The sequence below is a fragment of the Saccopteryx leptura genome, chromosome 4 (assembly GCF_036850995.1).
Source record: "Saccopteryx leptura isolate mSacLep1 chromosome 4, mSacLep1_pri_phased_curated, whole genome shotgun sequence".
NCBI classification, from domain to species: domain Eukaryota; kingdom Metazoa; phylum Chordata; class Mammalia; order Chiroptera; family Emballonuridae; genus Saccopteryx; species Saccopteryx leptura.
The window spans coordinates 211,054,594-211,068,991 of NC_089506.1; the positions used below are offsets into that span (position 1 = coordinate 211,054,594).

The window sequence follows — 14,398 nt, forward strand, 5'->3', positions numbered from 1 at the left end:
CTGCCACAATGGAAAGTCTGACAGGAGGGAAGGTTGGTTATAATTCTCTGCTGAGGGTCAGCCATAGTGGCTCTGGGCACCGGCTCTGGGAGGCTGACCCTGCAGTAGTGGCCCAAAGAGGGACCGGCCGGTTCATCCACCCGTGTGGGGCTAGCAGAGCCACCTCCACAGAAGACACCAGGCCAGTTACCCTCCGTAGTCAGAAAAGCGAAAGATAAGATTTTATTTTGGGGAGAAGTTGCCAAAAATACGCATCTGTCGGTGGAGGCTGGGGCTGAGAGCCAGTGCCTGCCCGGGCGGCACAGACCTGGCTCAGGAAGAGCGTGGCCCGCTCAGGACACGGCCCTTGGAGAGAGGAAAGAGAAGTCAGGGCTGAGAGTGCTCACCAGGAAGACGCTGGGGGAAGGGCTGGGGACCTTTAGGATCAGGGCAGGCACGGTGTCCCTGGACTCCAGGTGCCACCAGGTCTAGGGAACCCTCCATGCCAGCCTCTGGCAGAGCCTTGAGCCCCAGTCCTCCCCCAGGGCAGGCCCCAGACAGCCCACTCCCGGACTCTCTGCCATCCCAGGGGCCTCTAGTGGGTGTTGGAGCAAGGGTGGTGGGGTGTGCATCATGCCTTGATACTGCAGAGGGCAAGTTGTTTTAGTCTTTGTGAGATGTGATAGAAGTGTCAGAAATACACCAATGACAGCACAACTAGACAAGCTAGGGAGTGGAGAGGGAGAAGGCAGGGATGGACATGCCATTGAGGGGGAAGAATGGTCAGGCTGGCAGGTGTGAGCTCTGCTATGTGATCCAAGGAGGGCCACTAAACCGCCAGGTCAAATGTTTTGGCCTCCAGTTTGCTCTGTTCCACCAAGCGCATGGGTAGTTAGCACGGGGACCAGACTCGCAGGACCCCAGCCCTGCGTGGGACGGAGCAGTACCGGAATGTTCCAGGGGCATCGCTCCCAGTTCCTCAGGGATTAGCCAGAGTAAATAGAAATAATCAACTTCTTTAAACATTCACTTCGTAATAGTAATTACTGGTAGAAATAACACAAATTGTTAAAAAATGCACGCAGTAAAACTCAGGTCCCGTGAGAAAATGGGTGCTGGTAGCAGTAACAGCCCCAAAGAACATGGCAGTGGCAGAAGCTGGAATTGGAACTGATACCGATGAACTCATGTCAGCAAAATAAAAAGGAAAGTGTTTTTAAAATCACTTTAACTGTGTTGTATTTGAAAATTGGTCAAAGAATTAAATTGGCTAGTGGAAAATTCAATCTAGAAAGCTGTGTTCTTCATGTAATATAGGATAAGGACTGTGTTATGTGTATATTTATTTATTTAGAGAGACAGATACAGGAAGGGAGAGAGATGAGAGGCATCAACTCATAGTTGTGGCACCTTAGTTGTTCATTGATTGCTTTCTCATATGTGCCTTGACCGGGGGGCTCCAGCCAAGCCAGCGACCTTGGGCTCAAGCCAGCGACCTTGGGCTCAAGCCAGTGACCTTTGGGCTCAAGACCGGCAACCTTGGAGATTCAAACCTGGGACCTTAGGGTCTCAGTTAGAGGCTCTGTCCCCTGTACCATCCAGTCAGGCTGTGCTGTGTATATTTATAAGCAGAGAGTGAAAACAGCCCCTGGGTCACAGTGAACCCCTTGTGGAGACCCCTCCCCTACATCCGGGGCCCCTGCACCTTCGCAGGTTCAGGTTCAGGGCCTGGTCTTGGCTGGAAGGGAGCAGTGGGAGAGACAGTGGGGGCCCCGGGCGCAGGGCTCACGGCTTGTCGGGCTCCTAGGTGGGCTGCTGCTGGTTCCGACTAGAGGTGCTGAGGCCGTGGATGCCTGGTGGGGCCCGAGGCCTGCGGGGAGGCCTGCAGGGGTGGTACCAGCGGTGGCAGAAGAGGCAGCGGTGGCAGAGACGGAGGCTGAGCTGGTGTCATTGGGTGGAGGCCCAAAGTGGCTAAGCGGATGCTGGCACGGGGGTGCAGGGCTGGGAAGGGCAGGAGAGGCCCATGATTTGTCCTAAGAACATTCTAGGTAGAAGCTGAGAACATTCTAAGGAGAGGAGAAGCCCCAAGCCAGAAGTGCTTCACCACAGCTCACCCAGGCTCAGACACCCTAAACTTCCTGGGGGGCAGCCAAGATAAAGCACACCAGAAGTGGACACCGAAGAGGAGCGGAGCGACCGGAGGAGCCCCAGCCCAAGGCTGCTGTGCCTCAGCTCCCCCCCCCCCTTTCAAATAGGCCAGCAGCACCCACCTCCCCCAGCTGGGATAAGGGCCGGGTGAGACAAGGAGGGAGAGAGTGCTTTGCACAATGTGAAGTGCCCACAAATGCCGAGTACAAAGCGATATGAATCAGGGGAGCTCAGTTCTCCCCAATCTGGCTCACGGGGCCAGCAGAGAGGCCCAGGAGAATGAATGTGTTCCCTTACCCCCGCTCTGCGGCCCAAAGGACAATCAGGAAAGACACCTGGTTTGGGTGCCCAGACCAGGAAGCCCAGGGGAAGGGCGAAGCAAGAGCCCAGAACTGCTGGAGGCCTGGCCAGGGAGCGGGGTGCTGGCTGCGGCCACCCCAGGGGCCTTCTCAGGCCTGGCACAGACAGAGCGTGTGCGGGAGGGATGGGTGGCGCAGGAGAACCCAAGTCTGGGACTGGGGGACCCAACCAGAATCCCGGTTGGGCCAGGGAGTGGGGGGGCAGGTACTCACAGGGGTAGTTGGCACCAACGCGCTCATATTGGTTTCGATTCGGAGGATGTGGAACCTTCACAGCTTAGTGAAAAGAGGGGAAGAGACAGGATGGGTGGTGGCTCTTCCAGAGTTTGGCCCCTCCCCGGGGCCCCCCTCCTCTAGCTCCTGCACAGGCCCCTTCACTCGGATGGCACCGCTGTTTCCCAGCCTCCACCCCCCCGCTACACCAGCCCTCCCCGTTGGTGTATAGAAGGGCCCTCCCTCCCTGCCTTCTTGAGCTTCTTGAAGACATTAGGAAAAGGCTTTTTGGAAGTAACTCAAGGCCAGGGAGCAGACGTTAATAAGATCCAGGTGGAATGCTGGCGGGGCTGCTTGCAGGTTAGAGGTCTGGAGTTCTTTAGCTCTTCCCACCCCACCGGGGGCCAGGCCATCACAGTGCTCCACCCCTTCCCATCCTTAATCTGTTATGTGTGTGCCTTTCTAATTTTTTTTAGCGAGAGAGACAGACAGACAGACAGACACAGATAGGGGCAGACAGGAAGGGAGAGAAATGAGAAGCATCAATTCTTTATTGCAACACCTTAGTTGTTCCTTGATTGCTTTCTCATATGTGCCTTGCCCGGGGGGCTACAGCAGACCGAGTGACCCCTTGCTCAAGCCAGCGACCTTGAGCTTCAAGCCAGTGACCTTTGGGCCCAAGCCAGCAACCCTGCCCTCAAGCTGGTGAGCCCTTGCTCAAGCCGGCGACCTCAGGGTTTTGAACGCAGGTCCTATGTGTCCCAGACCGATGCTCTATCCACTGTGCCACTGCCTGGTCAGGCTGTATGCATTTTTTCCTTGTAAGTAAAATTCCCATAACATAAAATTCACAATTTAAAGCAAACAATTCAGTGGCAGTAAGTTCATTCACGAGGTTGTCAACATCATCATCTCTCTCTAGTCCCAGAACATTCTCTTTATCCTATGAGGCAGTCACTCTTTATCCTATGAGTCTGTCCCCTCCCACAGCTGCCGCTCCTCTGCCTTCAGTGATCTGATTTGCCTGTGCTGGAAGCTTCAGAGAAGGGGGACCGTACAATATGTGGTCTTTTGGGTTTGGCTCCATCCTCCACTTCTGAACCCGAAGTGTCCCCTTTTCCCTGTCCAGCCAAGAACCACCAAGACCACTGCAGAAGAAAAGGTGAGAACATGCGGGGAAAAGAGGCCATGAGAGCAAAGATGGAGGGAGGAGGAGAGGGGAGGGGCCCACAGGCAGCCAAGCAGGGCACAGTGGTCGGGAGGAGGGGGCAAGGCTGGCACCAGCAAATGTTGGGGGGTACCAAGCTCCTTCCTACGTAGGACACCAATGGTTTCTTCTGCCTGAACAGCTGTGTCCTTCCCTGGCTGTCTCCTGACAAGTCCTGCCTCAGATGTCCCTTCTCAGAGACAGAGTGACGCCCCACTCAACAGGGACCGCTCAGTCATCCTCTCCATTTACTTCCATGTTTCATCTTACTCACTCCCAGACTTACTCATTTACATTTCACCGCCCCTCGGGGAGTAACGCCTCTGAGGGAGCAGGCCCTTTGACTGCACTGAGTTTCTTTCCCCAGTGGTTTCTAAACCATACCGGACCCCGATGAGGGCTTAGGGACTAGCAGGGCCCTGCGGCAGCGGGACGGGCCACACGGCTCTCCCTTTCTGAAAGAATTGGTGTTCGGGGCTCTCCCTTTCTGAAAGAATTGGTGTTCGGCTGCAGGAAGCCCAGGTGGCAAATGGCCTCCACCCGTTAGCGCCTCAGGGCCTGTGAACAGCTCAGGGCTTGTTCCTGTCTCAGGGTCTGTTAGCATTTTGGGGTCTGTTAGCTCTTCAGGGTCGGTTAACACTCCCAGTGACTGTGAGCGCAGGGCCTGGCCATCTGCTGGCTGTGTTTGCTCGGAAGCTCCCCGCTGGGCTAGTCTGGACCTTATCAGGTCTGTGCACTGTCTGAGGGTCTCTTCCTGCTCCCTCCCTTTCCTTCCTCCTCTTTGTTAATGCCCTTCCCTTCCCAGCCTTTTGTATTCCTAACTCTGTGGCAGGGTCTACAACCTAGAGGACCCATTGGCACCCCCTTGATCCCCCACGAGCCTCTGGGATCCATATAGCTTGGGGCATGTCCCTCAGACCTAAGTTAAGGACCACCACCTGTATGCTTGATGGGTTCTACACAGAACCAATGCCTGGCTGAGGGCGCTCCCTGACCCCCTCTCTGATGCCCAGTTGGCCCCTGTATCCCTCCAAGAGTCAGGATCAAAATGGAGACACAGTGAGACCGGGGAGCCCAGCTGCGGCCTCAGCACTCTCCTTGATGCCCCCCAGCACCTTGGCTCGATGCTCAAACCTGAACTCACCACCTGATGCCAACATCTGCTCCTCCTGGGCTCTCTGAGCTGTCCTGCCGCTGGTAACCCAAGAGACTCCCCACAGGAGGAAACACCTGAGTCCTGGCAAACAGGAACATTTCTCCAGGGGTTCCAGGCTGAGCTCACAATGTGAGCAGAGGCCCAAAGGTGAGAAACACCTTGACACATTGAGGGAAAGCGAGCAAGCAGTTCCATGAGGTTGGCTGGAGGGGACAGACGAGGCCAGAGGGCCACGGGGCCCTGCAGATCAGCCAAGGAGTCTGGACTCTGGGCAGTGCCCTCCCAGTTGTCAATGTCCTAATCCCTGGAACCAGCGAATACGTTACCGTACATGGCAAAAGGGACTACAGATGTGACTCAATTAAGGACTCTTTATTTTTTAAGAGAAAGAGAGAGAAAGAGAGAGATATGAGAAGCATCAACTCATTAGTTGCTCATTGATTGCTTTCTCATATGTGCCTTGACCTGGGGGCTCCAGCTGAGCAACTGACCCCTTGCTCAAGCCAGTGACCTTGGGGCTCAAGCCAGCGACCATGGTGTCAAGTCTCTGATCCCACACTCAAGCCGGTGACCCCGTGCTCAAGCTGGTGACCTTAGGGTTTCCTACCTGGGTCCTCAGTGTCCCAGGTTGATGCTCTAGCCACTGCACCACCACCTGATCAGGCTCAATTAGGGGCAGGTGGGCCCAATGTAATCACAGGGTCCTTATGAGGGAGGCTAGAGGGTGAGAGAGAAGGGGAGGTGAGAATTGAAGCTGAAGTCAGAATGATGTCCTTTGAAGGTGGAGGCTGTGGCCACAAGCCAAGGATGCCGGAGGCCTCTGAAGGTAGAACCAGCAAGGAAACAGGTTTTTTCCTCCAGAGCCTCAGAATGAACTGGCCTTACTGACAGCTCTATTTTAGCCCAGAAGACTTGTTTTAGATTTCTGACGTCAGTAACTATGACAAAATAAGTTTGGGTTGTTTTAAGCCACTCAGTTTGTGGTCATCTGTTTATGGTCATCTCCGGAACTAGGGAGAAGCCAGGCCGGGGCTGTTTTGGGCAGTTCCCCCGGAGCTGGCGGGGAAGCTGGAGGCTGGAGCCAAGGCTCCTACTCCCTCACTTCTACCTTCTGCCTCTGTGCTCCTGCCACCACCTCCTACGTGGGTCCTGCACACACTCAGCCTTCCATGAAGATTCTCTGAAAGTCCAGCCTGCTGACTACCAGCGTTGGCTTGCCCTCCCACCCTGACTGGGGCCGTCGCTCGCTGCGGACCAGGTCCCTCTGCTCTGAGAGCCTGATCCCAGTGCAGGCATCTGGGGACCACAGGCTGGCTGGACACCCCTCGGTGACCCCCGTGGGGCTGGAAAAGGGCTGAATGCACAGCAGGATGCAGTGGACACGGTAGGACGAACAGATGAATACAGCTGGGGCCAGGCCGGACCTGGGCGGGGCTCACAGCAGCTGGTTTAGGTTTAGATAATGATTGTTTTCTATCAGAATGTCTCCATGAATAAATAAATGAGAGCTAAGAGCATACTGTCAAAAGATCTGGCCATAGGAAAGCTCCTAATTGATTTGCAATGCTGACTAGACTTTGTTGCCCTCAAGCAGGATGGAGCAGTGGAGGTGTTCCGATTCAGTTCTGCTTTGCTGCTATGGCTCCTGAGAATGGATGAGCCACGGGGAGAAATGCCTTTGCTTCTGGAGGAAGAGAAGCGCTGTCTGGTGAATGAGTGGAAACGAGGGCCAGGTGTGTAAGCCATCCTGGCCCCTCTGCTCATTTGTGCAATGCCCCCCCCCCCCCCCGGGTGCTGCAGGGCCTGGCAAGAAGTCAGACTCATTAAACATTAGCCACTGTCGTCCTCCTGCCTGGTGATCCCTGAAGCTCAGCCTGAGTCCCCTCCCAGCCGCATCCACTGCCAGGCACCTGGAGAGAAACCATGAACGCTGCAGGCCACATCCTTGCTCCCAGAGGAATGTAAGGTTTAAGAAGGTGTCCTGCCCTTCTGGACCAGGGGGAGGGCCTGGAATGGGTTGAATGGTGGTCCCCCAAAAAGACGTCCCCTGGAATCAGTGAATGTAACCTTATTTGGAGGAAAGGTCTTTGCAGATGTAATTATGGTAAGTGAAGGATCTTGAGATGAGAGTGTCCTGTGTTAAGTTGGGCCTTAAATCCAATGTCGTGTGTCCTTAAAAGAGGCAGAAGAGCCTGACCAGGTGGTGGCACAGTGGATGGAACGTCGGACTGGGATGCAGAGGACCCAGGTTCAAGACCCCAAGGTCACCAGCTTGAGCGCAGGCTCATCTGGTTTGAGCAGGGCTCACCAGCTTGGACCCAAGGTTGCTGGCTCGAGCAAGGGGTTACTCAGTCTGCTGAAGGCCCACGGTCAAGGCACATATGAGAAAGCAATCAATGAACAACTAAGGTGTCACAACGAAAAACTGATGATTAATGCTTCTTATCTCTCTCCGTTCCTGTCTGTCTGTCCCTATCTATCCCTCTCTCTGACTCTCTCTCTGTTCCTATAAAATATAAATAAATAAAAATTAAAAAAAAAAAGGCAGAAGAGGAGAATACACAGGGAAAAGATGGAGACAGAGATTGAAGTGATGCAGTCACAAGCCCAGTAAGAGAAGGTACCCCTTTTGGTCTTGCTGGTCCAGTGCTGGAGCCAAGTGATGGGGTCCCATGCAGGAGCCAGCTGGAGCCAGGGTCTTGATACTATAGCAACCAGAGGAGTGATTCCACATGTGTGACAGACTCTCTGCAGCCCAACCCTAGCCTACTCTTGACATTAGGACACAGGTCTCCAGCGTATGCCTATATGTCGTCTTCAGCATGCCCACCCCACCCCAACACTGTATACCTCAGGTAGACTTACCTTTTTGAGTGCCTGACTGTGCCTGGCTTCCACCTACCCCAGGACCTTTGCACCTGCTATTCCTGCCACTTGGACTGTTCTACCACCTGACTCCTTCATCCAGTGAAACCCTAGTCCCTCTTCAGAGGCCTCAGAGCAGCATCTACTCCCTCCTTGGACCGGCATCCCTTGTCACAACTCTCCCATCACCAGCCCAGCATCCCATCTTTGGTGGGGGGGTCCACCAGCACCTCTCCCTAGGCCTGCATACTCTTTCACAAACTGCCCCTAGCACCAGGGCCCTCCCTTCAGGTCAGCTATTCATCCTCACCTTCAGTTACCTCCTACTCATGTGGAGACTCCAGGGTACAACCATCTTTTTTGCTCCCCTGTGTCTCCCAGGCACCTGGGGTGGTGCCTTCATTACAGTAGGACCCCACTTTTGCAAGTGGCTATGTGAGGAAACCCCCCCACCCAGTCAGGGATGGTGCTGGCTCTGGGCCCTGCTTGCATCTGCCCATGCTGGCCAGCAAAGCCAGGACACTAGGCAGAGCTGCCTAGGAAGGCCTGCTATCCCCTCACCAGCCAGCTCCTTCTCCGTGCTGGTCAGCGGCCGTGCCCCGTCCTGGCTGTTCATTCGGCCTTTGTACAGGATCCCGTCCACTCCCAGGATATCCACCTCGGCCTGTTGGACGGCCCAGGCCCCAGGTGAGCGAGTGTCCTTGAGCCTCTCTAGTATACACAGAGGCCCTACAGACAGAGCACAGTTCCCCTGGGGTCACCCACCGCCGGGGCTGTGCATGACTCACAGTGTCATAGTCCAACAGCTCGGGGTCCCCATAGGGGTAGAGTGTTGACAAGTTCTCTGACTTGAGCTTGAGGTTGGAGGCGTTCCCAGGGCTGTCACTCCAGTCCTTCCGGTGTTCATGGTCCTGGAGCTGCTGCAGCCGCTGTTCTTCCCTGGGGTAAGGCGGGAGAGTCAGCAGCCACCTGGAGACATCCCTACCCCCCAAGGAGTCTCAGGATAGGCCCTGAGTGCCTGGGGAGTTCGTTCCAGCTGATTGTGGGTGGTGCAGCCCCGCAGGCCTGGGGCCTAGTGGGCGGATACAGGCGGGCACAGTGGGAACAGAGAATAAATCCAGGCCTACATTCCCTCAGACCCCAGGCATCCCTGGAGGCCTGATCTGGCCTGCCGAGTGCATGCTCTTAGCCTCTGGATCTCCAGAAGAAATCAGGCACGAGAAGTGAGAGCATGGGGCATAGGCCGCTGTGTGCCTTCCCTTCCTGTGGGTGTGGGTACTATTAGCTGTTATTCCCCCACCTGGGGGCAGGCAGCACCTGAAGCTGCGGGATGTCTGGAGGCGAGGGATGGAGCTGGGCCCCAGGGAGCCAGCTGGGTCTGGTGGAAACCCTCAGGTTTGGGTGCCAGCTCTGCCAACCACGATCTATGACCTCCTCAGCAACTTAATTTCTTCAACTGTGAAATGGGATGATAATCGCGTATACCTCAAAGGCCAGGTGTAGGGATTCAGTGAAGTCAGGTATAGCAAAGTGCTTAGGCACAGTGTCTGCAAACCTTACAGTCATTACTTACATTCTCCGGTGGGAAGCAGCCATACTAATCCTAGCTCATTGGGGGTGTGAGATTTAATCAGAAATCCTTCCCTAACGATTCTTGGCTCATAACATGCCCAATAAATATGTCCATTCCTTTCCTCTGTGATCATTCCCCTCTCCTGTCTGCTACCCTAGCCACCTCCGTGAGCGTGTTCCTTGCAAAGAGCTGGCAATGCCCTGGGATAGCCTTTGGATCCTGGGACTGGAGTCTGGGTCTCTGCAGGGCCCGTGGGCCCTGAGAGACCCCCACAGGGCACACCCCCGTCTGCTCACCTCATCTGTTGGCGCTGCAGGTACTCATAGCTGTTGGCACTAGCTGGCCGGAGACGCGACAGCAAGTGGGCTTTGCGGATGGTGATGAGATGTCTGTTGGAGGACAAGAGCTCGGCGGGAGGCACATGTGGCCAGCAGAGGGCGCTCATCTCCCACCGCCTCCAGGAAGCCGACCTCAAACCTGGTCTGAAAAGGGGCCACCCTACAAGGGCTCTGGGGAACCTCAATAATCCTTGTAAGTCATAAAAAAAAAGTTCCAATTAGAAAAGTAAAAACCAGACACAGAGCGTAGGGGGCAGGGGAACGGGAGTGACAGCTAACGGGTAAGGGCTTTCCTTCCTGGTGGACGGAAACGGTCTGGAACTAGAGGTGGTGACTGCACAACGTTGTCAATGTACAAAACACCACTGAACTGTTCGCTTTAAAATGGCTCATTTGTATTCTGTGTATTTTACATTAGTAAAAATAAAAGTAAAGTACAACAGCAACCTCTAAGGAGCTGGAGCAGAGGTTATGAAGGTGTCTACAGCCAGGGGTCCCCAAACTTTTTACACAGAGGGCCAGTTCACTGTCCCTCAGACCGTTGGAGGGCCGCCACATACAGTGCTCCTCTCACTGACCACCAATGAAAGAGGTGCCCCTTCCGGAAGTGCGGCGGGGGCCAATAAATGGCCTCAGGGGGCCTCATGCGGCCCGCGGGCCGTAGTTTGGGGATGCCTGGCTACACACAAGTAAAAACTCACCAGGCTATACAGTAAACATTTACATACTTTGTTGTATGTATTTAAGCCACAAGAAAATTTTAAAGTAGTGCATATTAATTGCCGGCATTTTAGAAAGCATAGAAGAGCACAAGTAAACGAAAAAGCACTGTAACCTTGTGACAAATATTTTGTTATGTGTCCTTCCAGTATTTTCCCTTGTTTATATATATATTTTTAAACCAAAACAGGATGATAACACACTTACTACTTGATTTTCTCATTTCAGTTATCGCAAACATTTTTTTCTAGGTCATTAATGTTCTTCCATGACTGTGCATCCAATACAGCAGCCGCTGGCTGCATGGCTATTTAAATGTATATTTAAATTAACTAAATTTCAAATTTCAAATTCAGTTTCTCAGTCATCTTAGCCATATTGCAAATGCTCAACAGCCACGTGTGGTCAGTGGCTACTGTACCGGACATCACGGCTATAGATCATTTCCGCATCTCAGAAGGTTCTGTGGTATGGTTTCTTCTACAATCTGATCAGTGTTGGCTGATATGAAAGTACTATAACTCATTTAGCACTTTGGGTTGTTTCCTTTTTTAAAAAAAGTATTTATTGATTTTAGAGAGAAAGGAAGGGAGGGAGGGAGAAAAACATCAATTTGTTGTTTTGCTTATTTATGAATTCACTGGTTGCTTCTTGTGCCCTCACTGGGGATTGAACCTGCAACTTTGGCGTGTGGGGATGACACTATGACCAACTGAACTACCTGGCGAGGGCCACTTTTTTCTTTATTTGTTTACTATTATAAGTAATACTGTGGCCCAGGCCAGTTACCTCAGTGGATAGAGCATAGACCCAGCATATGGATGTTCCAGGTTTGATTCCCGGTCAGGGCCCACATAAGAAGCAACCATCTGCTTTTCCCCCTTCCCTCCCCCCCTTCTCTCCCTCTTTCTCTCCCACAGCCGGTGGTTTGATTGGTTTGAGCGCAGGCTCCAGGCACTGAGGATAGCTGTTATGTATTTAAGGTTGATTCGAGTATAAGCCCCAGATGGGGATGGTCGGGTAGATTCCGGTTGGGGCACATGCGGGAAGTCTGTCTCACTATTTCCCTTCCTCTCACTTAAAAAAATAAAATAATTCTATAACTAGATATCTGTTGTTTGAAGAAAGAATTCTGGATATAGTTCCAAAGCCCCTCCATGAACAAGGACTATCATGGGAATATTGATGAGTTTCACAAGCCACCAAGGGCCAGACTAGCTCAGCAGAGGTCACGAGCACTGCAAGATCCTGGCTTTCTTTTTCTTTTTTTCTTTTACAGAGGCAGAGAGAGAGATAGACAGGGACAGACAGACAGGAACGGAGAGATGAGAAGCATCAATCATTAGTTTTTTGTTGCGTGTTGCAACACCTTAGTTGTTCATTGATTGCTTTCTCATATGTGCCTTGACCACAGGCCTTCAGCAAACCGAATAACCCCTTGCTTGAGCCAGCGACCTTGGGCTCAAGCTGGTGAGCTTTTTTTTTTTCTCAAACCAGATGAGCCCGCGCTCAAGCTGGCGACCTTGGGGTCTCGAACCTGGGTCCTCCACATCCCAGTCTGACGCTTTACCCACTGCGCCACCGCCTGGTCAGGCGATCCTGGCTTTCTTTCTTTCTTTTTTTTTCTTTTTTACAGAGACGGAAAGAGAGTCAGAGAGAGGGATAGATAGGGACAGACAGGAACGGAGAGAGATGAGAAGCATCAATCATTAGTTTTTCATTGTGACACCTTAGTTGTTCATTGATTGCTTTCTCATATGTGCCTTGACCATGGGGCTACAGCAGACCGAGTAACCCCTTGCTGGAGTCAGCAACCTTGGGTCCAAGCTGGTGAGCTTTGCTCAAACCAGATGAGCCTGCGCTCAAGCTGGCGACCTCAGAGTCTCGAACCTGGGTCCTCCACATTCCAGTCCTACGCTCTATCCACTATGCCACCGCCTGGTCAGGCAGATCCTGGCTTTCAAACCCTATTACAATATTGTTTGGCAGCGCCTCCAAAATTAACCATAGAGTGACTGTATAAACCAGCACTTCCACTCCCAGGTTTACAGTCAAAAGAATTTGGAAACAGGTGATCAAACAAATATATGTACACACATGCTCACAACAGCACTATTCATAAAGACTAAAAGGTGGAAACCCAAATGTGCCTCAGTGTATAAAGGGATCAACAATATGTGATCTCTCCATACAATGGGGTATGTTATGAAGTACTGATACATGCTTCAACATGGATGAACCTTGAGAACATTATGTCTAGTGGAAGAAGCCAAACAGAAGAGACAACATATTGTATGACTCCATTTCTATGACATGTCCAGAACAGGCAAATCTATACACAGAAGTAGATTCGAGTTTGTCAGGGGTTGAGGGGAGGGGGCAATAGGAGTGACTGCTTAATAGGTCCGGGGTTTCCTTTTGGAACAATAAAAATGTTTTGGAATTAAAGGTAGTGGTTGCGTATTATGATAAATGAACTAAATGCCACTGAATTATTTATGTTTTTGATTTGAGAGAAAGTGGGAAGAGAGAAGCATCGATTTGTCAGTTTTTTTGTTTTGCTTAGTTGTGCATTCATTGGTTGCTTCCTGTATGTGCCCTGACCGGGGATGGAACCCTCAGCCTTGGTGTATTGGGGCGACGCTCCTACCAACTGAGCTACCTGGGCAGGGCTCAATCATTCATTTTAAAACGGTTAATCCTAGGCTATATGACTTTCGCCTCAATAAATAAAGCATTAGGCCATAAAAATACATGCAAGAGCCCTGGCTGGTTCGCCCAGTGGTAGAGCGTCAGCCTGGCGTGCAGGAGTCCCGGCCAGGGCACACAGGAGAAGCGCCCATCTGCTTCTCCACCCCTCCCCCTCTCCTTCCTCTCTGTCTCTCTCTTCCCCTCCTGCAGCCAAGGCTCCATTGGAGCAAAGTGGCGCGGGTGCTGAGGATGACTCCATGGCCGCTGCCTCAGGCGCTAGAATGGCTCTGGTTGCAACAGAGCAACGCCCCAGATGGGCAGAGTATCGCCCCCTGGTGGGCGTGCCGGGTGGATCCTGGTCGGGCACATGCGGGAGTCTGTCTGACTGCCTCCCTGTTTCCAACTTCAGAAAAATAAAAAATAAAATAAATAAATAAATAAATAAAAATACATGCAAGAAAGTCCTACAAAGTTTTGCTTTCCCCTACAGTTTCCTTCCGTCATTTTTCTTTTGGAGTTGGCCCCGTCCCTGCAACAGTGGGCACCAGACAGGTCTGATGACGGAAGGAAGGGATGATGGTGGCCAGCTCAGGGACAGGGAGCAAATGAAATGACGTCCTCTGAACATGTATGCGGATGTGCATATAAATGATGTTCCTAGAACCCCACAGGCTCACGTGTATGCGTGTGTGCTCGCGTGCATGCCCGCGTGCGTGCGTGCATGCTAGAGAGAGGGTGAGTGCGGGCGGCCCCTGGCAGTGATACTCACGGGCCAGTCATCATTTCCACAGGCCGGTCACAGGAAATGCATTTCACTTGCTCAAACAGTTTCCTGGAAGACATCCATTCGTCAGCTGTGGCACCCCAGCAGGGGTGCAGGCCCTTGGAGGCTGCCCCTTCCCCGGGCAGTGCTTGCGGGAAGCTGCAGGCCTCTCTATGCCTGAGGACCAGGATTTGCCCACATCCTGAACCCACTGGCGTGGCGCAGCGCAGCTCAGCTCAGCTTTGCTGGCCCCTGCTGACTCCCATCTGAGGCCTCCTGGGACAAAGGTCAGCAAATAAAAGTCTGTGCAGTTTATCTCCCTGCCCGAAACATAACGGAAGTCTTCAAAACCAGGACCTTCGGGAAAGCTAACTTTTACAGTAAAC

The 14,398-nt window shown here is 52.7% G+C and overlaps 1 protein-coding gene across 1 annotated transcript in view; it reads right to left on the bottom strand.

The window, feature by feature from the left end:
• Positions 1-230: 230 nt before the first annotated feature.
• C4H16orf96 (chromosome 4 C16orf96 homolog) overlaps positions 231-14,398 on the bottom strand; it is a 46,764-nt gene continuing 32,596 nt past the window's right edge. The window contains exons 11-17 of the mRNA XM_066382741.1: positions 14,019-14,081; positions 9,797-9,889; positions 8,716-8,866; positions 8,489-8,591; positions 2,700-2,762; positions 1,769-1,980; positions 231-345 (exon numbers count right to left, since the gene is read on the bottom strand). Coding sequence (XP_066238838.1) covers positions 1,808-1,980; positions 2,700-2,762; positions 8,489-8,591; positions 8,716-8,866; positions 9,797-9,889; positions 14,019-14,081 — 646 coding nt within the window. The 3' untranslated portion in view covers positions 231-345; positions 1,769-1,807. The remainder of the gene's footprint in view (positions 346-1,768; positions 1,981-2,699; positions 2,763-8,488; positions 8,592-8,715; positions 8,867-9,796; positions 9,890-14,018; positions 14,082-14,398) is intronic.